The sequence below is a fragment of the Amphiprion ocellaris genome, chromosome 11 (assembly GCF_022539595.1).
Source record: "Amphiprion ocellaris isolate individual 3 ecotype Okinawa chromosome 11, ASM2253959v1, whole genome shotgun sequence".
In the NCBI taxonomy this organism is placed as follows: Eukaryota; Metazoa; Chordata; class Actinopteri; family Pomacentridae; genus Amphiprion; species Amphiprion ocellaris.
The window spans coordinates 33,581,772-33,608,366 of NC_072776.1; the positions used below are offsets into that span (position 1 = coordinate 33,581,772).

Consider the following 26,595-nt stretch of genomic DNA (forward strand, 5'->3'; position numbering starts at 1 on the left):
CAGACTGGATTTTTACTGCTGTTAGCGTTCATGTTATTGTATTAGATGATTGCTAATATATTAGCTTAACATCAAGTCAGCTAGTCAGCCTTTACCACAAAACAACAATGCATTTTTATGGCTGGTTAGCTTGAGCAAAGTTTATCACATTAGCTAAACAAGTCAGCTTGGTGGCTTTTTTTCACAGATAACACTGCTAGTTAGCTTTTATGTTGCTATATTAGATGATGGCAAACATTTTATGTTATTAGCTGAATAGAAGGTCAGCTCGTTAGCCATTTTCACAGAGAGTAATACATTTTTATAGTTGGTTGGTGCTTATGTTACTGTAATAGATTATGGTGAACGTAATTCACCACATTATTAGCTTAACATAAACTCAACTAGTTAGCATTTATCACAGATAAAACATTTTTACTGCTAGCTAGCATTTATGTTGCTGTGTCAGAAAATAGGTACCACAATTTATTATGGTATCAGAATAAAATCAGCTAGTTGGCCTTTTCACAGATAGCACTACATTTTTACTGCTAGTTATCTTTAATGTTACTGTGTTAGATTTTGGTGAACCGTGTTTATCATGTTATTTAGCTTAACATTAGCTAGTTAGCATTTATCACAGATAAGACATTATTATTCCTGGCTAGCTTTTATGTTGCTGTATCAGAAAATGGTGATAATTTATTATGGTAATATTAGCTTAACATCAGCTAGTTAGCTTTTTCACAGAAAACAATGCATTTTTACTGCTAGTTAGCTTTTATTTTTTTCTGTTTTAGATAGTAGTGAAGATAATTTATCATTTATTTTATTAGCTTAAAAACAACTACTTCTCAGATAATACATTTTTATGTCTTGAATGGTTAGCTTTAATTTTGCTGTTTTAGATAATGGTGAAGGCAATGTATCATGCTATCAACTTAATGTTGAGTTTGCTAGCTAGCATTTTTCACATAACAATGCTACTGGTTAGCTTTTATGTCACTATATTAGAAAATGATGAACATAATTTATCACGTTATTAGCTTAACACAAAGTGAGCTACCTGGCCTTTTTTACAGATGATAACACATTTTTAGCTGGTTAGCTTTAATGTCACTGTAGTAGATGATTGCTAACAATTTATTATGATATTATTTTAACATTAGCTAGTTAGCGTTTACACAGAAAACACTACATTTTCACTGCTAGTTAGCTTTCATGTTACTGTATGAGGTGATAGCGGACATAATTTAGCACGTTATTAGCTTAACAAAAACTGAGTTAGTTAGCCTTTTTCACACATAAGTTTTTAGCTTAAAGTTAGCCAGTTAGTCTTTTTTTAAATAATACTGCTAGCTAGCTGTAATGTTACTGTATAAGGTGATAGCAAACTTAATTTATCTCGTTATTAGCTTAACAAAAAGTCAGCTAATTAGCCTTTTTTTTTATCAGACGATAATTAGTTTTTTGCTTAATGTAAAGTTAGCTAGTTGATTTTTTTTAAATCAAATAATAATACTGCTGGTTAACTGTTATTTGAGTTTAAGTGGGTTTTCCACTACATTTAAAGCTATTCATAATCAACCAATTTAATAATTAAAAAAAAAAACAAACCAAAAACAGAATTTTGTTTTAAATCAACAAACAGGGACATTTGAATTTAAATTAAACACAGTATTAAATCGATGTTACATTATTATTTGAACCATCAAAATAATGTGTTCCACTGTAATTTTAAATTTTATTTCATTTGCAGTGCAGTATTTAATTCAGTGTAAACGGCTCCTCAGCAGGACTCCATGTCCCAGAGTTCCCCGCGGCTCGGTGGTCCAGGGTGGACCTGTGTGAGGTGATTCAGCCGCTCAGCATCACTGTTTACCGGAGACACGGACCGCAGGAGCGGCACCGGAGACCTGCCCCTGGAACCGGAGAGCCGTACCGGAGAACTCGACGTCTTGTGGCCGGCGGACGAGCGGCATTGTTGGGCGTGCTGTCGCTGAATCTCCCGGTGTTGCGGTGTTTTGTTGTGCGGGATGGACGCGGTGGAGGGCGGAGTGTGCGGGGTGAAGGTGATGTGCCGCTTCAGGCCGCTGAACGACGCCGAGCGGAGCCGCGGAGACAAAGAAGTCCCGAAATTTAACGGAGAGGACACGGTGGTGGTGGCGGTGAGTCCGGGACCGGGGACCGGGGACCGGGAGCAGCCGGACCGGGGCCCACCCAGTGTGTGTGTGTGTGTGTGTGTGTGTGTGTGTGTGTGTGTGTGTGTGTGTGTGTGTGTGTGTGTGTGCGGCAACAATAGAGCCTGAATCAGCTGTTTGTTATTATCAGTTATTTTCATTATTAATCAATCAGTTTATTGATCATCAGGTGAAACAACAGGTGAACAGAAATCCACTATTTTTTATTTTTTGTAGATTAGTCGACTTTTATTTCATCGTTTATTTATTGTTTTAAAACACAAAAAGTATTAATTTACATGTTGAGTACATGTAGTTGATTAATCGAGTAAAAAAAGTCGAGGACAGTGTGAACCCAGAATACCTGATCAATAATCAATTAATCAATCAGTCCCATTGACAGCAGACATGAATATATTTAGAACAAAAAATCAAAAATGAAGAAAAAGAGAGAATTATTAAAGAACGAAGTAAAGATGTTTATATTTTAACCAAATATTTCACCATTTTTAAGTTATTTCTGAGGGAAATTAAGCTAAATGTGAGACGTTTTGTGACCTGGAATCAGCCTGATCATATCATTTACAGCTAAAATCAGAGACTTTTAGCATTTTTAGTCAATTATGTGTTATTTTTGTGGACTTTAATGCCTCATCGGCACAACAAATGAGTGTAATTTTCTTATTAATCTTATTTTGGTAGAAAATACAGTTGAAACTGTTTCTAAAACATCCAGGAAATACAGGGAATAAAATCTAACATTGAGTTTAATGTAATTAAAATAATGAGCAACAACAGAGCAGACGGACGTCACATGACTTTGTCCTGGTTTTATTTTTCAGGACTCAGTTCAGACGACGATGGTTTATACCGAATATAACGAGACTTTTATAATAAATATAACGATTCGTCTCAGGAGAGTTTGTTTCATCTTTTTAACGAGACGTCATTAACTCAGCAGAAGTAGATGTTCGTCCGCATTTGGACTTTTCAGAGAATTCATGTTTGTTTGTAAAAGTTTCGAGACAAAATGACCTTTAAATTAACCTTTAAAAACTTTAAACAATAAAATCTCCTCAATTTAAAGTTCATTAACCGGTTAACTGTCACCCAAAACCTGAATAAAATCATAAACTTGTTCCATAAAAATGCTTGAATCTGGAGGTTTTCAACATGTAAAATCACATAAATCCAATCTGAAACTTATCAGCTGTTTATTTATTCATTAATTAAAGTTAAAACACCAAAAAGGTGTAAAAATCTGTTATATCCTGCTTCTGTTTTCATGAATCTCAGAAGGTTTCTGTTCATTCCTTCATGTGTTTGTTGGCTGACAGATGTCATTCATACAGAACAGGGGGGTGGACCTGCTGCTGCTGCAAGGCCTCATGGGAAATATTGTGTCTCCGAGGTCAGCAGGGGTCATGTGATGAGCAGCAGGGGATCAATATACGGTTTACGGCCCGAGGAGGTCGAAGGACGCTTCAAAAGAACGCAAATAATTCACTGAAGACCAGTGTGTGTTTCTGTGTGTGTGTGTGTGTGTGTGTGTGTGTGTGTGTGTGTGTGTGTGTGTGTGTGTGTGTGTGTGTGTGTGTGCGTGTGTGTTTGTGTGTGTGTGTGTGTGTGTGTGTGTGTGTGTGCGTGTGTGTGTGTGCGTGTGTGTGTGCGTGTGTGTTTCTGTGTGTGTGTGTGTGTGCGTGTGTGTGTGTGCGTGTGTGTGTGTGTGTGTCCTGCATCATTCATCAGCAATCATCTTTCTTCCGTCTCATTGGTTCAGACGTTCCAGTCGCCTCCCAGTGGGATGCAGTCTCCATGGCGACAGGCATCATATTGAATCAGAGCGTCTGTGGACATTTTATCTGAGTTTAACCCTGAAGAACCCTGTCAGAGCAGCAGCTACGTTATCATCATATATGTTCCATGTATGTTCCATGTATGTTCTCTGAATCACAGCTCAGGCTTTTAAAAGAAGCTTCTGGTGGTTCAACGTGTTCTAAGATCTTCATCATCTTCATCATCAGCCTCTGAAGAATCAAACGTTCTGCAGGTTTCAAAGAGCAGAACTTCATCTCTGTTCTGCAGTTTGTTTCTTTGTGTTGACATTTGAAGTTTCCATCCTTCTGTGAAGCTCAGCGTCCGTCTGTCCGTCTGTCCGTCTGTCTGTCCGTCTGTCCATCTGTCTGTCTGTCCGTCCGTCTGTCCGTCTGTGAGGATCCTGATAAAACCGTCCGACTGTCCTCAGATCAGTTTAATGTCGGCAGGTTTCAGTTCTGATAAAGACCAGAAGAGAACAAAAGCCAGATTCACACGTATGAAGATGTGAACAGGTGTAGTACAGGTGTAGTACAGGTGTAGTAAAGTGATGTGCAGGTGTGTGTAAGTGGAGTACAGGTCAGTAGAAGTGTTTACAGGTATAACACAGGTGTAGTAGAAGAGTGGTGTAGGTGTGTCCAGGTGTATACAAGAGTATACAGGTATGTACAGGTGTAGTACAGGTGTAGTTCAGGTCTAATATAGGTGTAATACAGGTGTGGTACAGGTGTAATACAGGTCTAATATAGGTGTAATACAGGTGTGGTACAGGTGTAATACAGGTGTAGTACAGGTGTGGTACAGGTGTAGTTCAGGTGTAGTACAGGTGTAGTTCAGGTCTAATATAGGTGTAGTACAGGTGTAGTACAGGTGTAGTACAGGTGTAGTACAGGTGTGGTACAGGTGTAGTACAGGTGTAGTACAGGTGTGGTACAGGTGTGGTACAGGTGTAGTTCAGGTGTAGTACAGGTGTGGTACAGGTGTAGTACAGGTGTGGTACAGGTGTAATACAGGTGTAGTACAGGTGTGGTACAGGTGTAGTACAGGTGTGGTACAGGTGTGGTACAGGTGTAGTACAGGTGTGGTACAGGTGTGGTACAGGTGTAGTACAGGTGTAGTACAGGTGTAGTACAGGTGTGGTACAGGTGTGGTACAGGTGTAGTTCAGGTGTAGTACAGGTGTGGTACAGGTGTAGTACAGGTGTGGTACAGGTGTAATACAGGTGTAGTACAGGTGTGGTACAGGTGTAGTACAGGTGTGGTACAGGTGTGGTACAGGTGTAGTACAGGTGTGGTACAGGTGTGGTACAGGTGTAGTACAGGTGTAGTACAGGTGTGGTACAGGTGTAGTACAGGTGTAGTACAGGTGTGGTACAGGTGTAGTACAGGTGTGGTACAGGTGTGGTACAGGTGTAGTACAGGTGTAGTACAGGTGTGGTACAGGTGTCAGTTGTGTCCTCTCCTGATGCAGCAGCAGTGCGTTTGTTTTTCCCTCCTTCCCAGCAGAGGTGGGTGGTGACTGTGTGTATTTTGTGTATTGTGTGTGTTTCAGGGGAAGCCGTATGTGTTTGACAGAGTTCTTCCTCCGAACACGGAGCAGGTTCAGGTGTACGACGCCTGCGCCAAGCAGATCGTCAGAGGTCAGTCACCAGCAGGGTGGTGTTGTTGTGTTTGTCTCATTGTGTTGTTGTTGTTGTGTTATTCCCATTGTGTTGTTGTTTGTCTAACAGTGTTGTGTTTGTCTCATTGTGTTGTCGTGTTACAGATGTGCTGGGCGGCTACAACGGCACCATCTTTGCTTACGGTCAGACGTCGTCAGGAAAGACTCACACCATGGAGGTCGGTTTGTTGTTGTGTTTATTTGGATGTTTGTTGTGTGTCTGTTGTGTGTCTTTGTGTCTTTAACTTGTTGTTGTTGTCCAGGGGAAGCTGCACGACCCCCGGGTGATGGGAATCATCCCTCGCATCGCCAGCGACATCTTTGACCACATCTACTCCATGGACGAGAACCTGGAGTTCCACATCAAGGTGATGATGTCAGCGATGACATCACGCGTTTATTTTTCATTGGCTCATTGAAATTTGAGCCTTGCAGTTAAACTGTTTATTTTAATGTCAGAGTTATTACTTTGGACTCATTTTGCATCTTTTTGTGGAAATTTTGTGTTTCTTTGTGGCGATTTCTCCTCCTTTTGTGGTGACTGCATTTTTTGTTGTAATTTTACACATTTTTGTGGTAATTTTGCATGTTTTTGTTACAATTTTGCATATTTTTGTGATAATTTTGTGTCTTTTTGTGGTAATTTCTCATCCTTCTGTTATGATTTTGCATCTTTTTGTGTTAATTTAGCATCTTTTCTGGTAATTTTGCACATTTTTGCTGTGCTTTTGCATCTTTTTGTTTTGATTTTGCTTTTTTGTGGTAATTTTGCATCATTCTGTTATGATAATTCATTTTTTGTGGTAATTTTGCATCAGTTTCTTGTGGTTTGCATCTTTTTGTGGTAATGTGGCAAATTTTTGTGATTTTGCATCTCTGTGGTAATTTTGCATCGTGTTGTGCTTATGCTTTTTTTATGTGGTGATTTTGCGTTTTATTGTTGAGATTTTGCATCTTTTGTAGGGATTTTGCAGGTTGTTGTTGTGATTTTACATTTTTTTATGTTAATTTTGCATCTGTTTGTGGTCATTTAATGTTTTTTGTGGTTATTTTGAATTTTTTTGTAGTGATTTTCTGTCTTTTTGGGATAAAAAATACTCAAATTTCTGCTTTGGGAAATTTTAACCCTTTTCTATGTACTTCAAGGTGCTGTTGCTCTAAAAATATTCATAGTATGAAGGTAAAACTGTGTGAACTCAAATCCACTAAATTAAATAAATGACATACACTGAAGTTACTGTAGATACAGAATCAGCTGGTTGTGAGGAGGTCAGGGGTTCAGGTCTAGTTCTAGGTGGTTTGTGTTCTGCTTGTTCACTATGGATCAGTCCTGCAGAGTCTCTGCTGTCCTTTCAGCTCCACTGACCAGCGATGCGTTCACTGACCCACCGGTTCTCCATATGTTCACTGTTCACCTGCTGGGAATCAGCAGCAACAGACGAGTCCAACAAACACAAACCGACTCATCAGGTCCATTCACTGAGGAACAAACAGATTGATGCTGTTTAATTAATTAATGACTCTCATCTACAACATGTTTTACTGTCTATGATCAAAGGATTATATTTACAGTCTGATGTCATAGTTTTGTAAAATCATCTCTGAAGTTTCATCTTTGAATAAAATCTAGTTTAAAATCATCTTTTAATTCTGGACTGTACTGCAGTACTCTGAGGTATTAGTACATGATGTCCCTGTGTGTCTGCAGGTGTCCTACTTTGAGATCTACCTGGATAAGATCAGAGACCTGCTGGACGGTGAGACTGAATCACGTTTAATGTTCAGAATGAAAACAGAAAATAATCACCTGCTGATCGATGCGTTCATCTTTCAGTGTCAAAGACCAACCTGGCGGTTCACGAGGACAAGAACCGGGTTCCCTTCGTCAAGGTACCTCAGTCATACTATCCACTAAATATATACTGCAGTATTACAGTAAGAGTACTGCAGTACTGATGTGGTTGTGTGTTTTCAGGGTTGTACGGAGCGTTTTGTCTCCAGTCCAGAGGAAGTGATGGACGTCATCGATGAGGGGAAAGCAAACCGACACGTAGCTGTAACCAGTGAGTACTACTGATACTGCGGTACTATTGATACTGCGGTACTACTGATACTGCGGTACTACTGATACTGTGGTACTACTGATACTGCGGTACTACTGATACTGCAGTACTACTCATACTACAATACTACTACTGATACTGTGGTACTACTGATATTGCAGTACTACTGATACTGTGGTACTACTGATACTGCAGTACTACTGATACTGTGGTACTACTGATACTGCAGTACTACTGATACTGTGGTACTACTGATACTGTGGTACTACTGATACTGCAGTACTACTGATACTGCAGTACTACTGATACTGCAGTACTACTGATACTGCGGTACTACTGATACTGCAGTACTACTGATACTGCAGTACTACTGATACTGTGGTACTACTGATACTGCAGTACTACTCATACTACAATACTACTACTGATACTGTGGTACTACTGATATTGCAGTACTACTGATACTGCAGTACTACTGATACTGTGTACTACTGATACTGCAGTACTACTCATACTACAATACTACTACTGATACTGTGGTACTACTGATATTGCAGTACTACTGATACTGCAGTACTACTGATACTGCGGTACTACTGATACTGCGGTACTACTGATACTGCGGTACTACTGATACTGCAGTACTACTGATACTGCAGTACTACTGATATTGTGGTACTACTGATACTGCAGTATCAGCAGTACTGCGGTACTGCTGATACTGCAGTACTACTCATACTGCAGTACTGCTGATACTGCAGTACTACTACTGATATTGTAGTACGACTACTGATACTACAGTACTACTGATACTGTGGTACTACTGATACTGCAGTACTACTGATACTGTGGTACTACTGATATTGCAGTACTACTGATACTGTGGTACTACTGATACTGCAGTACTACTGATACTGCGGTACTACTGATACTGCGGTACTACTGATACTGCGGTACTACTGATACTGTGGTACTACTGATACTGCAGTACTACTGATACTGTGGTACTACTGATACTGCAGTACTACTGATACTGCTGTATCAGTAGTCACTGAAGTGTTTCTTAATGTGTTGCGTGTTCTTAGGACTGACGTGTTTCTTAACATGTTGCGTGTTCTTAGGACTGACGTGTTTCTTAACGTGTGTTCTTAGGACTGATGTGTTTCTTGACGTGTTGCGTGTTCGGATGACTGACGTGTTTGTTGACATGTTCTTGGCGTGTTCCTCCTGCAGATATGAACGAACACAGCTCTCGCAGTCACAGCATCTTCCTGATCAACATCAAGCAGGAGAACGTGGAGACGGAGCTGAAGCTGTCGGGGAAACTTTACCTGGTTGACCTGGCAGGTAGCGAGAAGGTAACTCTGATCTAGTGAACACCTGTATACTACACACCTGTCCTCTGTCCACCTGTCCTCTATACACCTGTCCCCTACATACCTGTCCTCTGTCCTCCTGTCCTCTGTCCCCCTGTCCTCTACATTCCTGTCCTCTATACACCTGTCTATATACACCTGTTCTCTACATACCTGTCCTCTGTCCACCTGTCCTCTATACACCTGTCCCCTACATACCTGTCCTCTATACACCTGTCCCCTACATACCTGTCCTCTGTCCTCCTGTCCTCTGTCCACCTGTCCTCTACATTCCTGTCCTCTATACACCTGTCTATATACACCTGTTCTCTACATACCTGTCCTCTGTCCACCTGTCCTCTATACACCTGTCCCCTACATACCTGTCCTCTATACACCTGTCCCCTACATACCTGTCCTCTATACACCTGCCTATATACACCTGTCCTCTATACACCTGTCCTCTACATGCCTGTCCTCTATACACCTGTCTATATACACCTGTCCTCTGTCCACCTGTCCTCTATACACCTGTCCTCTATACACCTGTCCTCTACATGCCTGTCCTCTATACACCTGTCTATATACACCTGTCCTCTGTCCACCTGTCCTCTATACACCTGTCCTCTATACACCTGTCCTCTACATGCCTGTCCTCTATACACCTGTCTATATACACCTGTCCTCTGTCCACCTGTCCTCTACATATCTGTCCTCTATACACCTGTCTATATACACCTGTCCTCTGTCCACCTGTCCTCTACATACCTGTCCTCTATACACCTGTCTATATACACCTGTCCTCTGTCCACCTGTCCTCTATACACCTGTCCTCTACATTCCTGTCCTCTATACACCTGTCTATATACACCTGTCCGCTACATGCCTGTCCTCTATACACCTGTCCTCTACATATCTGTCCTCTATACACCTGTCCTCTACATACCTGTCCTCTGTCCACCTGTCCTCTACATACCTGTCCTCTATACACCTGTCTATATACACCTGTCCTCTGTCCACCTGTCCTCTACATGCCTGTCCTCTATACATCTGTCCTCTACATATCTGTCCTCTATACACCTGTCCTCTACATACCTGTCCTCTGTCCACCTGTCTTCTGTCCACCTGTCCTCTACATGCCTGTCCTCTATACACCTGTCTATATACACCTGTCCTCTGTCCACCTGTCCTCTATACACCTGTCCCCTACATACCTGTCCTCTATACACCTGTCCCCTACATACCTGTCCTCTATACACCTGCCTATATACACCTGTCCTCTATACACCTGTCCTCTACATGCCTGTCCTCTATACACCTGTCTATATACACCTGTCCTCTGTCCACCTGTCCTCTATACACCTGTCCTCTATACACCTGTCCTCTACATGCCTGTCCTCTATACACCTGTCTATATACACCTGTCCTCTGTCCACCTGTCCTCTATACACCTGTCCTCTATACACCTGTCCTCTACATGCCTGTCCTCTATACACCTGTCTATATACACCTGTCCTCTGTCCACCTGTCCTCTACATATCTGTCCTCTATACACCTGTCTATATACACCTGTCCTCTGTCCACCTGTCCTCTACATACCTGTCCTCTATACACCTGTCTATATACACCTGTCCTCTGTCCACCTGTCCTCTATACACCTGTCCTCTACATTCCTGTCCTCTATACACCTGTCTATATACACCTGTCCGCTACATGCCTGTCCTCTATACACCTGTCCTCTACATATCTGTCCTCTATACACCTGTCCTCTACATACCTGTCCTCTGTCCACCTGTCCTCTACATACCTGTCCTCTATACACCTGTCTATATACACCTGTCCTCTGTCCACCTGTCCTCTACATGCCTGTCCTCTATACATCTGTCCTCTACATATCTGTCCTCTTCACCTGTCCTCTACATACCTGTCCTCTGTCCACCTGTCTTCTGTCCACCTGTCCTCTACATGCCTGTCCTCTATACACCTGTCTATATACACCTGTCCTCTGTCCACCTGTCCTCTATACACCTGTCCTCTACATTCCTGTCCTCTATACACCTGTCCTCTATACACCTGTCCTCTACATACCTGTCCTCTATACACCTGTCTATATACACCTGTCTATATACACCTGTCCTCTATACACCTGTCCTCTACATATCTGTCCTCTATACACCTGTCCTCTACATACCTGTCCTCAATACACCTGTCCTCTACATACCTGTCCTCTGTCCACCTGTCCTCTACATATCTGTCCTTGACGTTGGTTCTTGTCCAGGTCAGTAAAACAGGAGCAGAAGGTTCCGTGTTGGATGAAGCCAAGAACATCAACAAGTCTCTGTCGGCTCTGGGGAACGTCATCGCTGCTCTGAGCGAAGGAACGGTGAGTCCTCGCGTCTTCTCCTTCCAATGCTAACGTGCTAACACGTCTGATAAACGTTGTCTGATTGAACTCTGCCGTCGGTCTGCAGAAAACCCACGTCCCGTACAGAGACAGTAAGATGACCAGAATCCTGCAGGACTCTCTGGGAGGAAACTGTCGAACCACCATCATCATCTGCTGCTCGCCGTCCGTTTACAACGAGGCCGAGACCAAGTCTACACTCATGTTTGGACAGAGGTACCCGAACACACCACAGAGCCCGATGAGAAGCATGTATGAAGGAAATATAAATGGTCCCAACATCGAACCTTGTGGAACACCATACTGTCACGTGTTACATGTTCTGAAGACTGACGTGAACTTCCTGTTCTACAAGTTCTAATCCAATAATATCTACAAATACCAGAAACAGAGTCAAGTAGTTAGGTGTTTTTGTCTTTTGTGGTCACTTTGTATCTTGTTTCGGCCATTCTTTGTGTCTTTACAGTTGTTTTAGTTGGTTTGTTGTTGTTTTGACTCTCTGCAGTTGGTTTGCATGTCTTTATGGTTATTTTGTGATCATTTTGTGTTTCATTTAGATTATTATGTGTCTCTTTGTGGTCATTTTGTGTCTTTTTATGGTCATTTTGTGTCTCTTTGTGGTCATTTTGTGTTTCTTTGTGGTTGTTTTGTGTCTCTGTGGTCGTTTTGTGTCATTTTGTGGTTATTTTGGGTCTCATTTCAGTCATTCTGTGTGTCTCTGCAGTTGTTTTGTGTGGGTTTGTGGTTGTTTTGCATCTCTGTGCTTAGAAATATGAACTTATATGAAAGACAGCCTAAATTAAAACAAAGAGATGCATTATTACCAAAAACAGACACAAAATGACCACAAAGAGACACAAAACGATCACAGAGAGACACAAAATGACTACAGAGACACAAAACGACTACAGAGAGACACAAAACGACTACAGAGAGACACAAAACGACTACAGAGAGACACAAAACGACTACAGAGAGACACAAAACGACTACAGAGAGAAACAAAACGACTACAGAGAGACACAAAACGACTACAGAGAGAAACAAAACGACTACAGAGAGACACAAAACGACTACAGAGAGACAGCTGTTTCCAGCAGCTGGATTACTGACAGTGAACCTTCCCTCCTCCATGTAGATCACCTGGGAAGATTATTCTGTCAAATCACAGTAAACAGATTAATAATGTTAACAGGGTTTTTACTGTGTTCAGTTCTTTAGATTCTATCGGCCAATCAGTGAACAGCAGCTTTAAATAAGTTATTATTTAACAGTTTAATTTATTCTTCAGTAACCTGGTGTTTAACTGCCATCTTCAATGTGTTCAGAGCTAAAACCATAAAGAACACCGTGTCTGTGAACCTGGAGCTGACCGCTGAGGAGTGGAAGAAGAAGTACGAGAAGGAGAAAGAGAAGAACAGGAGTCTGAACATCATGATCCAGAAGCTGGAGAATGAGCTGAAACGCTGGAGGAAAGGTAAATCTCAGTTCACGTTGTGGTGATTTTGAGGCTTTGGGGGTAATTTTGATGGTTTCTAAGGTCATTTTGTGTCTTTTTGTGGTAAAAATTACTCAGATTTTTTAAAGGTAAAAACAGTTTTCAACTTCAGACTGTAACACCTGGATGGATGTAAAACTGATCTGGTGTCAGTTTTTACCAGAACTCAGATGTGTTTCTCCTCCTAAATGTTATGGTTCTATCTGCTGGACTGATGAAGTTCTGAGGCTCAGAAATGAAGGAGAAAGTTCATTAAAAAGTGATAAATCTGGACCCACCTCTATGAACTTCAAAGACCTTTGCTTGGGTTTCCCTCCTCCAGGTGAGTCTGTACCTGTGGAGGAACAACTGAGCAGAAACAAGAAGAGTGGCGCCGAGGCGACAGCAGTGATTGACAGCTTGGCCCCGCCCCCTGTCCCTCTGTCCAATGAGGAGAAGACGCAGTACGAGACGCTCATCACCGACCTGTACCAGCAGCTGGACGACAAGGTGAGTCCCAGCTTTTCTGGTCTGTTAAGATGTATTCTCTTGTGTAAACACGTATTTTCTGGTCTTAAGACTTATTTTATAGTCTGTTAAGACATATTTTCAAGTATTAAGACATATTTTGTAGTTTAAAGACATATTTTCAAGTATTAAGACATATTTTGTAGTTTAAAGACATATTTTCAAGTATTAAGACATATTTTGTAGTTTAAAGACATATTTTCAAGTATTAAGACATATTTTGTAGTTTAAAGACATATTTGCTAGTGGTGTTAAGATATATTTTATAGTCTGTTAAGACGTATTAAGACGGATTTTCTAGTTTTAAGTTGATATTTTACAGTGTTAAGTTGTATTTTCTGGTTTGTTAAGATGTATTTTCGAGTATTAAGACATATTCTCTAGTGGTGTTAAGATTTATTTTATAGTCTGTTGAGACTTATAATATAGTGTTAGGATGTATTTTTGAGTATTAAGATGTATTTTCTAGTGCAAAGACGTATTTTCTTGTGTTGAGACATATTTTCTAGTGTTAAGATGTATTTTACAATATTAAGATGTATTTTCTAGTGTTAAGGCGTATTTTATAGTCTATTAAGATGTACTTTTGTCTATTACTACATATTTTCTAGCGGTGTTAAGATTTTATAGTCTGTTAAGACTTATAGTATAGTGTTATGATGTATTTTCTACTATTGAGACATATTTTCTAGTGTTAAGTTGTATTTTGTAGTTTAAAGACATTTTCTAATGTTCCGATACATCTTCTATAGAATATACCTTTTCTGTATTTGTAGGATGTCTAAATAAAAACTGTTAAATCCATGAGTGATGATGCAAAAATATTGAAATTAAAAATAATAATTCATATTGATAGATTTAATAGAAGCAGAGCGACGTATCACAACACAGACAAGGAGAAAAGTTATTTTTATGTGTTCATTTTGGAAAATACACTTATATAGTAAAACATGAATTTAACACAAAAATGCCGGTCGGTTTTAAAGTTTTCCTTTTACTGAGGAGATCCCTTCATAGTTTTCTGTATAGTAGTCATTTGGATACAACTACTATATTTAAAATCAGTCAAATGAATCATTATCGTCCCTGTTCAGGACGATGAGATCAACCATCACAGCCAGACGTCAGAGAAGCTGAAACAGCAGCTGGTGGAGCAGGACGAGGTGAGTCCCACCTGGATACGGCGTCCAATCACATCCAGCCTCTAACCAACCCATCCTATTAACCGTCGTCTCTTCCTGCAGCTGCTGGCGTCCAGCCGGCAGGACTACGAGCGGCTGCAGGACGAAGTGTCCCGCCTGCAGAGGGACAGCGACTCGGCCAAAGAGGAGGTGAAGGAGGTGCTGCAGGCGCTGGAGGAACTCGCCGTCAACTACGACCACAAGAGCCAGGAGGTGGAGAACAAGAACCGGTGCAACGAGCAGCTGAACGAAGAGCTCGCCCACAAAACGGTGAGTCTGCACGCAGGAAAGAAAGGCGGGCGTAGACGGACGGAGGGAGGCGTTCGTGTTGGTTTCAGGGTGGTTGTTTTATTTCCAGGTGAATCTGGAGGCGGCCCAGAGGGAGCTTTTATCTCTGCAGGACGTCAGCTCTCATCATAGGAAGCGTTCGGCAGAAATCCTTGGTCTGCTGCTCAGAGACCTCAGTGAAATCGGCAGCGTCCTCGGAACCACCGAGCTCAAAGCGGTGAGACTCTTCTAGATACATTTAGATTCTAGGTGTCCAGCAGGTCGCATTTTTAAGAAAAATAAGGAAACCAATGTGCAAAAGATGGTTCAAGTCGTGCTGGTAGAAGACATAAGATACCGGATTTACAATAAAGGTGCAAAATACTTGAGTCTCATGCTAACATCAGCCTGTAAAACAAACCAAATGTGTTCAACTTGAAGGATGTGTGTGTAGATTCTCAGTCATCCAGGTGATGGTGATCGTAGGAGCTTCAGTAGAAACCAACTGGAAGACATTTCATCTTCAAGAACCTCCAAGAGAAGTCTGGTTGGTTCCTACTGAAGCTCCTATGATAACTAACTGAAGATTTTAATGCAGCCTGGTTCTAAATTACTTCAGGTTGATCGTAGGAGCTTCAGTAGAAACCAACCAGACTTCTCTTGGAGGTTCTTGAAGACGTTTAGCTCCTACGACTGAGAATCTACACAGACATACTTCCAGTTGAAGGACATCTGTGTTTGGCATTTCTTTTCATTCTTTGAATGATAACCCTTTATTATTCCCAAAGTGGGAATATCTGATTGTGTGTCAGTGTTTTAACACATTTTGAGTAATTTTACACACATTTGTGTAGTTTTTGACCAGATTTGTGTCATTTTTAACATAATTTGAGTCATTTTAGACAAATTTTTAAACTTTTTGGACAAGTTTTGAGTCATTCTGGGCAATCTGTAGTTATTTTGGACATTTTGGTGACAATATAGCTCATATCAATAGTATTGCACAGATTCTTTTGTGACACGTTTTGAGTCACTTTGGACAAATTTGTAGGTATTTTGACATTTTGATACAGTACAATAAGCCTTTATTGGTACCACAGTGGTAAAATTTACGTTGTTACTGCAGTAAAGGGGAAACATTTAGAAAATATCAGGAAAATGATGTAAACTAGTACTAGTTCAGATTCTCTAAATTCCTCTGGATGGAAATGACAAGATTGCACTTGGTGTTTCCTGGCTGCAGATGACGGAGGTGAGCGGCGTGATGGAGGATGAGTTCACCACGGCTCGCCTCTACATCAGCAAGATGAAATCTGAGGTGAAGTCTCTGGTGAACCGAAGCAAACAGCTGGAGCTGAGCCTGATGGAGAACAGCTGCCGGACCGAGGCCACCGAGAAGGAGCTGAGCACCTGCCAGCTGCTGGTGTCGCAGGTAGAACTCACCTGTCGGATCAGACGTATAGACGCTGCGTCTTGTGTTTGTGTTGTCGTGTTTATGTCTGTGTGTGTGTGTTTGTCGTGCAGCTGCAGGCGAAGCTGGCGTCTCTGAGCAGCGACCTGCAGAAGATGGAGCAGAAGAAGAGGCAGCTGGAGGAGAGTCAGGACGCCCTGATGGAGGAGGTCGCCAAACTCACCGCCCAAGGTGAGGCAGCGTCGCCACGGTTACAGGAAACGCTGCTCCCTGATTGGCTGGCAGATGTGAACGATAGTGTTTGTGTGTTCAGGTCAAATGCACGAGGTGAACGTGATGGACAAAGAGAAGGAACACATGAGCCGACTGAAGGACGCCGTGGACATGAAGGTTCATGTGTTTTAGTTCTTATATTCACCGAATAATCGAGAATATTGGCATAAATTCAGGCAGAATTCAGGAAATATGTGGCTGGATTGACTCAGATTTCATTCTTATTTGTCATTTTCGGACCCAAAACTAAGTCCTGTTCAATATTTAGGATACATTTTAAGAATTTCATAGATTTCCAGATGTAGAGATTTTGTATTTTCACCTTAAAAAAGCCATTTTAAGGATTCAATATCTCCAGAAAGAAAACTCCCACAGCAATGAAAGGCTGGGCAGGACTCAGACAGAATAGTTTCCAGCAGATCTAGATGATTATATGACTCCAGCAGAGAACATATTTTTAGTTATTGAATCTTGAAAATGGAAGAAATTGTGATGTTGTCCTACAAGAGGCCTCAGAAAGTCCCTGTAATAGTATATATCTGGATTCAGTGAGACAAAATGCACCTCATATGTTGTTAAATTCCAACATGAAGACATCATGGAAGCATCTTGTAACTGCACATATCATGACAACATATAGATAGATCCCTATGAGCACCAGATTTTGATTCCTATCAATGAGTCCACGTCAACATTTTGTCAAAATACCTAAAAACTGGAACCGTGTCTTGCCAAGCTTTCCTCACATCAGATTCTACTGATGTTAGAGCCTCAAAAGTTGGTAAAATGTGGACCAAAGACTGGATTTTAGTAGAAATATGGATCCATACATATATATACAGTTACAGGAATTTTATGGACACACGATGCCACCAAAGTTTGAACATTTTGCACCAATGATTGTTCATTATTGTCGTTTTGGACAATTTTGCACGACTTTCAAGTCATTTTGGACAGTTATCAAGTCAAAATATATAAAAACTGGAACCTTGTCTTGCCATAGTTGCAACACATTAAATTCTACTATTATTGTAGAATATTACTATACTATTGTATTTTATTATAAATATGGATCCATACACACACACACACACACACGCACACGCACACACACACATATATATATATATTTATTTATATATATTAGTCCTCTGCTAGAGTCATTCACTTACTTATATCTACTGGAAACTATTCTGTTTGCGTCTTCACCAAATTTCATGGCTCTGGGAGTTTTATTTCTGGAGATACTGAACCCTGAAAACGGCCTCATGGGTTTTAATGAGGGTGAAAACTTTGTCTGAATTGACTACGACTGACTTCAGATTCTCAGATTCACGTGTTGCTGTTTATGTTCTCCAGAGGACGTTGGAGGAACAGATGGAGAACCACAGGGAAGTCCACCAGAAACAGCTGAGTCGACTCCGAGACGAGATTGAGCTGAAACAGAGACACGTGGACCAGCTCAAAGAGTACGATATCGATTATTGATCAGTATAAACTGAAATCATTGATTGTTTGGATGCTCCGCAGTGAAGTGAAGCTCTTCAGAGTTCCTCAGCTGTTGTTGTTGTTGTTGACGATGATGATGATGTTGTTGTTGATGATGATGATGATGTTGATGATGATGTTGACGATGATGATGATGTTGTTGTTGATGATGATGATGATGTTCTTGTTGTAGATGATGATGATGATAATGTTCTTGTTGTTGTTGTTGTTCAGTGTGAACCAGGCTCTGCAGCTGGAGAACAGGAAGCTGCAGTCCGACTTGGACAAACTGAGAACCGAGGATCAGAACAAAGAGCAGAAGCTCCAGAAGCTGCAGTAAGTTTGTCCCTCTGTGCTCTCCGTAGATTCAAACCAGCTTCCATCTGCCTACTTTCATGTTTAACACATAAACCCAGAGACTGTGTGATGTTGAAAATAGAAGATAAGATAACCCTTCATTATTCCCACGGTGGAGCCTATCTGACTATTGTGGCATTTTGTACAAATTGTGCATCATTTTGGACACATTTTGAGTCATTTTAGACACATTTTTCAGCTTTTTAGACAAATTTCAGTCATTCTGGACTAATTTGTGTGATTTTTTTTGACAAAATTTGTATAATTTTGGACAAAGTTTGAGTCATTTTAGACAATTTTTTAGTCTATGGACATTTTGATGCAATACACTAATTCTTTATTAATCCCACAGTGGGGAAACATAGCAAAGTGCAAACATTAAAGAAAAATCTGTAGAAAAATAAAAAATAAGTCAAAAATATCCATAAGGACTCGTTCTGATTGACCAAATTCCTCTAGATGTGGAAATAACAGTTTTGCACATATCAGAGTTTTTCATGGCACATTTTGAGTCATTTTAGACAAATTTTGTCATTTGTTCACAAGATTTGTGTCATTTTGAACACATTTTGAGTCATTTTAAACTATTTTTAGTCAATTTTGACAATTTTTTTGTTATTTTGAACATGTTCATATAATGCAATAATCCTTTATTAATACCACAGTGGGGAATTTAGCATTATTACAGCAGCAAAGTGCAAACATTTATGAAATGTTAGTAGAAAAATAAACCAAAAACATCCATAACTACTAGTTCAGATTGTCCAAATTCTGCTGCATGGAAATGACACTATCAATAGTATAGTACATATGTTTTCATGACAAACTTTTTGTCATTTTGGACACATTTTGAGTGATTTTATACTGTTTTTTGTATTTTTGACAAGTTTTAGTCATTCTGGACTCATTTGTGTGATTCTTGACAAGATTTTCTGTCTTTTTGTACACATTTTGAGTAATTTGGGACAAATATGTAGTTATTTTGGACATTTTGATGCAGTACATTAAGCTTTTATTAATCCCACAGTGGGGAAATTTACATTGTTACAGCAGTAAAGGGGATAGTGCAAGAATGTAGGAAGTATGACCAGAAAATAAAAATAAATCAAAAATGTACAGAAGCCCCCCGATAGCATGTACTGAAAAACAATGATGCTGCTGATATTGTACAGATATCAATCATACATTTTTAAATGTACAAAATACTCATAAAGCACAGGTTTTAATGGGGTAATGTTGCACTAAAGTTTAGTGACATAATAATAAGCATTCAGTCATTTATTCTGAAAATCCAGTTCCATTTTAGATGTAAATCTCCTCCTCACTGTTGAACCTGGTGTTTGTTGTGATTCAGGTTCCTGAACGAGAAGCGAGAACAAGCCAAAGAGGACCTGAAGGGTTTGGAGGAGACTGTGGTACGTATAGTTTTCTTCATATTATTTACTCTGTCTGCTTGTGCAGCTCTGACAGATCTGAGATCAGCTGAGATCTTCTGTTTCATCCAACAGGCCAAAGAGCTTCAGACGCTCAACAACCTCCGGAAACTCTTCATCGAGGACCTCGGAACCAGAGTCAAGAACGTAAGAGTTTAGTCTGAACCAATGGGTTACTCCAAAAAAAAAATAGATAAAATTCTTTATCTACAGTAACTATAGTATATTTAATCAATCCAAGCAAAGTTCTACCTTCATACTGTGAATGTTTCCAGAGTTCCGGGTTCTTGAAGTTCATAAAGGTCATAAAGTTTTATCAATTTTTAATGGACTTTTTCCATCATTTTTGAGCCTCAGAACCTTATCGTGCAGGACATAGACACATGACATTTAGGAGGAAAAACTGACACCAGCTCAGTTTTACATCCATCCAAGTGTCACAATCTCAAGACTAAATCTGGTTTTCTATTCAGAGAATGGGAGAATTTTTTACCAAGAAAAGATGCAAAATCACCACAAAAACCAACAAAGTTATCCAAGGACTCTGAATCACCAGAAAAAGGCACAAAACCTCCACAAAAAAAGAGAAAATCATCATTAAAAGATGCAGAATCACCAGAAAAAGAGGTGAAATTACCACCAAAGACTTAAAATCGCCACAAAAAGGGCCAAAATTATAACAAAGACAAGCAAAGTTACCACAAAAAGACAAAATTTACACCAAAAAATGCAAAATTACCACAATGTTAATCTGTTTTGTTTTTTTTTTAATACAGAGTTTAGAGAACGACGACGACGACGCCGGCGGCAGTTTGGCTCAGAGACAGAGGATCATCTTCTTAGAAAACAACCTGGAGCAGCTCAGCAAAGTCCACAAACAGGTGAGTTACCACATCTGCTCAGTTTACTCACCCTCAAAACACCCTGTAGTTGGACAGTTCTGGTAATTTTATACAGGTTGAAAGTTGCTTTGGACTATTTTCATGTAGTTTTGGACAAATGCGTCATTTTTGGTCCATTTTGACAAATTTGGACAATTTTTTTTGGACAGTTCTCAACTCATTTTAAAAGAATGTTGAGCCATTTTGGACAATTTTGAGTAATTTTGAACAGATATTGTGTTTTGTAACCTATTTTTAAAGTTGTGTTTGACACTTTTCTGTCATTTTGGACACATAAAATAGTTTCTATTAACATTTTCCTCAGTTTTCACCCGTTACCTGTGAAGGCATTTTCAGGGTTCAATATCTCCGGAAATAAAACTTCCACAGCGATGACATTTGGTGAGGACGCAGACAGAATAGCTTACAGCAGATTGGAATGATTGAATGGCTCCAACGGAAGATATATTTCGAATTACTGGCACTTGAAAATAGAAAAAAGTGCAAAATTTGCCCTCAGAAAGTTCCTGTACTTGTTGAAGAGCTCTTGAAAGTTGTCCACAATGACTCAAAAATGTCCATAATGATTAAAATGTTGTGCAGAATTACTCAAAATTGTCCAAATTGACATCAGTGAATAATTATTGGACCTTGAAATTTTTTTTAAAAATGCTAAAATTTCCAAATTTTGGTGGTACTGTGGCCCCTACAAAGTTTCTCTAAGTGTTAATATATAGATGGATCCATATTTATACAATCTTTGGTTGACCTTAAACCAACTTTTAAGGCTTTTTCACACCAGTTTGGATTAAATGGCTGTAGAAGAGGATAAATCTTTAATTATTAGTGCATAAAACTTTTTTTTCTATTTTCAATGGCCAGTAATTTAAAATGTGGCCTTTGCTGGATCCATTTAATCACCTGGATCTGTTGGGAACTATTCCGTCTATGTTCTCACCAAATTTCATTCTTGTGGGAGTTTTATTTCTGGAGATATAGAACTCTGAAAATGGCTTCACAGATTTTTGAAAGAACATGAAAGTCTCAAAACACACCAAACAAAACTATCCTCTGTTTGATGTGTCCATGTGACCTCAGTGAGTTTAACTCTTGGTGTTTTGCAGCTGGTTCGTGACAACGCAGATCTCCGCTGTGAGCTTCCAAAGCTGGAGAAGCGTCTCCGGGCAACGGCTGAGCGGGTAAAAGTTCTGGAAACCGCCCTGAGGAACGCCAAAGAGTCGGCCATCAGGGACCGCAAGCGCTACCAGCAGGAGGTCGACCGCATCAAGGAGGCCGTCCGCTCCAAGAACGTCTCCCGGAGAAGTCATTCGGCTCAGATCGGTGAGCAACGCAACTAAATCACCTGTTGCTGATGTGCGATGTGTTCGACTGGCTCACCTGTCACCTGTCAAACCTACAGCTAAACCGATCAGAGCCGGACATCAGCACCATCAGTATCCGTCCTCATCGCCATCCGTCAGGCCGACCATCAGAGGGGGCGGGGCAACGTCCAGTCCGCATCACCACTACGCCCGGCAACATCAGGCTCAGCAGCAACATCATCATCAGAGCCACAGCAAGTAGGGCTCCAGGTGAGAGGCAACGGCAGCAACCTCACAGCAACTTTAGGTAGCTCACAGCAACTATACAGCAACTAGACACTAACTACACAGTAACCTCAACAACCAGACATCAACAACTGCAACTACATAGCAACAACAGCAACCATACACTAACTACATAGTGGCCACACAGCAACCAAACAGAAACAACAGCAACCTCAGCTACGAGACAGCAACAACAGTAACCACATTATCATGCTGAGTCTGATCTACCTGTTGTCATGGTGACCCCTAGTATCAGAGCTCCATTGGTGCTGTCATTATGACCTCAGAGGGAACAACCAATCAGCTGACCAGAAACAGACTCGGAAGGATTTTGATTGGTAGAAAAGTCAGTCACAGCGTTTAAACCAGTTTGTTCCGTCATCATCAGTGTATCTAAATAAAGTTTGATCTGTTGCTGTGTTGCAGGTTGCTGACGCCTCCAGATCAGTTTGTGTTTCTGTGGATCTTTGATTCTAAACTCTCCTGTTTTCACCGTTCTGCCTTTACTGGAACCAAACTCCTCGATTCTCCAACCTGAACAACCAACAAGTGCTTTGTGTTCTGAGTTCTGCTGCTCGAGTCTGTCGGAAAGATTCACTGCATCCAGGTTTCTTTCAGTTTCAGTTTAGCTCGGATAGTACAACGTCAACGTTTCATTACTCTGCCTTTAGTCAACAGTGAGGGAGATTCTGATTTAAACTTATCACAGGTGAAAGGCACCGGGTCGGTCCTCTGGCTGAGTGTTGCTTTGTTGGAGTTCTCCCTGGAGAACCAGAGGGTTGCCTCTTTGTGATTGTGTGTCTTGAAGGGGAAAACTCGGCCTTCTTGGAGTCTCTGGGTGGTTCCTGGAAGGGGTTCCAGCAGGGACTCCATAGTTCTCCTGGAGGACTTCAACAGTCACCTTAAAATAATGAAGGAACCTGGAGGAGGTGATTGGGAGGAACGGTCTACCAGAACTGAACCCGAGTGGTGTTCTGTTATTGGACTTTTGTACTAGTCATGGCTTGGTCATAATGAATACCATGTTCCAGCACAAGGTGGCTCATAAGTGTAGTTGGTACCAGAACACCTTAGAACAAAGGTCGATCATCAACTTTGTAGTTGAATGTCTTGGACATTTGAGTGAACAGAGGAGCAGAGCTGTCAACTGATCTCCACCTGGTGGTGAGTTAGATCCAGTCTGGTAAACCCAAATGAGTAGTGAGGATAAACTGGGTTCTTCTGGTGGAGGCCCCTGTCCATAGGGTCTTTAACTCCCACCTCTGGAAGAGCTTCTCCTGCATCCCAGTGGTTGGTGGGGACATGGAATGTGAAGCAGTCATGCTCAAAGCCTCTATTGTGGAAACAACCGTTAGCAGCTGTGGCCAGAAGGTCACTGGTGCCTGTCATGGTGGCAACTTCAGTCCATATCTGCAGTAGTGGTCACCAAGGTAGTCAAGAAACTCTTCAGTGAAAAGGCACCAGGTGTGGCAAGATTCCCCCCGAGATGCTGTGGACATTGTTGGACTGTCGTGGCTGACAGGTCTCTAAAGTGTCACGTGGGCATCGGGTGCTTGTGAAGTGCTAGACCATAGTGATGGTTCCCTTTTTTAAAGGAGGGACCTGAGGGTGTTCTCATACTATCAGAGTATTCCATATCCCAGAGTATCTTCAGCCTCCCAGGCAAAGTTTACTCCAGGATGCTGGAAGGGAGGCTTCCACCGGTTGTGGAATGGTGGACCAGTGGACCAGGTCTTCACCCTTGCAGAGCTGCTAAAGGGGTCATGGGAGTTCAACCAGCCAGTCCAAATGTGTTTTGTGGATTTGGAAAAGGCCTACTACCATGTCCCCTGAGGGGCTCTGTGGGAGGTACTGAGGTATTATGGGGACGTTGTCATTGTACAAAGAAAGTGTGAGCTGCATTCGCATTCTTTGCCAAAAGTCAAACATGTTTCCAGTTGGTGTTGGACTTTCAACCCTCATCTGTGGTCACGAGCTCTGGGTAGTAGCTGGAAGAAAACCCCAGGGTCGATCCAGAACCTACTGGAGGGATTTTATATCTCATCTGGCCTGTGATATCACCACAGGATCCCCTAGGAGGAAATGGAAAGGATAGCTAGCTGCCTTTGCAACTCAATTCAAAATAAGTGGACAAAAATGGATCAATGGATGGTTAGAAATCTTGTTTTTGACTAAATCTGTCCCAGGTTGCATTTATAAATCATTATGTTGCCTCAAATTCAAATTCAAATTAGACTAAAGTCTTTTTCAGTCAGACTCAGCACAGCAACAAACACGCCATCGAATAGTTCATCTCTATCTGCCTTTCAATCTACATTATGAGGAATGTTTACACCTTTTATTCAGGCTTTAGTTTACAGACAGAAGTCAAATGTATCTTTTCCACTGAGAGTTTGGAAAAATTTCACAACAAAAACACAAAAAATCAGAGCTCATAAAAATGTTCAACACAATCTTCCGTCCAACGTTTGGAATTATCTGAGATTTTAGGAAGCATTTACGTATTTTTACAAAAATATATTAAAATTAAAGACACATTTGTACCTTTACTCTGAATGTCACATTATAGACTAAGTACAGGTGTCATTTTCCCAGAAATGTCTGGAATTTTAAGGACAGAATTTTTCAGAGCACAATTTAAAGTCAAAGATCTCCCGCAGCTAATTTGAAATATTGCTAATAGATTTTACAAACTTTTCCTATAAAACAAGTATTTTTTTTCTCACATTATCAAAACTTTTCTCTTGTTAAAAATTCATTTTCTGGCCTTTGTTTCACAGGACGGTGTAGAAATACACCAGATTATTGTGTTCTGTATTTAGCAACAAACGTTTACCTCTAAATATACTTTTCTTAAATTGTCACAACTTTAATAATTAACCATCTTTACAATAATTTTCTAAGGTTTCTTGTACAACTTTCTAACTTTCGCTCACGTTCAGTTTGTAAGCCATAACAGGGATTTTAATCAGCATAAAGAAAGTTTTTTTTATTCTTCGAACTCGCTCTGAATGTTTTATCCCACCGAAGTCTTTTTTAATGTTTATTACTGAGCTGTTTTTACCGTGTTGTGTTCAGGGGTGTTTCTTACGTGTCCTTGCAGTGAAAACCGCAATGCACCCGAACGCATCGCAAGTGTTTTTGTGTGTCTGTCGGCTTCCTGTGTTACAGTGTAGTGCAGTGTCCTGAGGTGAAATAACGCTGCTGGACCTTCTCAAATGTATTATTATTATTGAGTTGTTATTATTATTAACACAATGCCGATCAGCCAATCAGAGCGTCGTGTTGCCTTCAGTGTTAGTCGGGATATTTGCAGCACAGAGTTGTGTTTAAGTGTTTATTCATGTATCGATGGAACTTGCTGTCGACGACCAAACTGATTCCCATCCTGATTAAAGTGTTCGTGCTTCGGTTCGCTGGTGAATCAAATGAAAAACCTTCTGTGGAGTTTTACAAACGTGGATCATCAGGGTGGGTTTTGTGTCCATGAAGAGATTCATAAAGATGTGAAGAAGAAGAAGAAGAAGAAAGTGATTTATGGTGATCTGCCATCGTTCTGTAATAAACTTCAACTAAAACTTCTTTATGTCTCGTATTATTTTTGGACATTTTATTGAGTCAACCGTCAATTTTCTCCCATCTTCACCCAGACAGAATACAGGAAATATGTTCCTGCACCGCCTCAGATTGCTGCAAATTTACAGATTTGTTATGTGGAACCAAAAACTGAGTTCTGTTTGTTTTTCAAATATGGGAATATTTGGATTTTTGCCCTAAAAAAACACACATGAAGCCATTTTAAAGGTTCAATAGCTCCAGAAATAAAACTCCTACAGCCATGAAATTTGGTGAAAACACAGAATAGTTTCCTGCAGATCTAAATGATTACATGGCTCCAGCAAAGGACACATTTTAAATTATTGGCTACTAAAAACAGAAGAAAAGTGTAAAATTTGCTTCCAATTTTGCCTGTTTTTTCAGTTTTTAAGGACCAATAATTAAAGATTTATCCTCTGCTGGAACCATTTAATCTAAACTGATGTTAGAAAAGTTGGTGAAATGTCGACCAAAGACTGCATTTCAGTAGAAATATGGATCCATCCATGTATATACACTTCCAGGATCTTGGTTTTTAATGAATATAGTTTAGATCTTGTGACCTGATTCACCTTTAAATTTACAATCTGGGATTAGAATTTCACCAGAATCTGCCAGAGAGACTCATCAACTTTTAGCA

General features: G+C 40.5%; 1 protein-coding gene across 1 annotated transcript; it reads left to right on the plus strand.

The window, feature by feature from the left end:
• The first annotated feature begins 1,811 nt into the window (after window positions 1-1,811).
• Window positions 1,812-25,940, plus strand: LOC111581850 (kinesin heavy chain-like). The gene is made up of 26 exons (XM_055015475.1): window positions 1,812-2,147; window positions 5,526-5,613; window positions 5,739-5,812; window positions 5,897-6,001; window positions 7,342-7,390; window positions 7,468-7,523; window positions 7,609-7,696; window positions 8,930-9,054; window positions 11,330-11,434; window positions 11,523-11,671; window positions 12,784-12,932; window positions 13,276-13,442; window positions 14,555-14,623; window positions 14,705-14,911; window positions 15,000-15,146; window positions 16,152-16,340; window positions 16,433-16,550; window positions 16,633-16,709; window positions 17,952-18,061; window positions 18,315-18,416; window positions 19,792-19,852; window positions 19,946-20,017; window positions 20,647-20,751; window positions 21,876-22,092; window positions 22,172-22,343; window positions 22,785-25,940. The coding sequence occupies exons 1-25, from the start codon at window positions 2,016-2,018 to the stop codon at window positions 22,333-22,335; spliced, it is 2,925 nt and encodes a 974-aa protein (XP_054871450.1). The 5' UTR covers window positions 1,812-2,015; the 3' UTR covers window positions 22,336-22,343; window positions 22,785-25,940.
• Window positions 25,941-26,595: the final 655 nt, after the last annotated feature.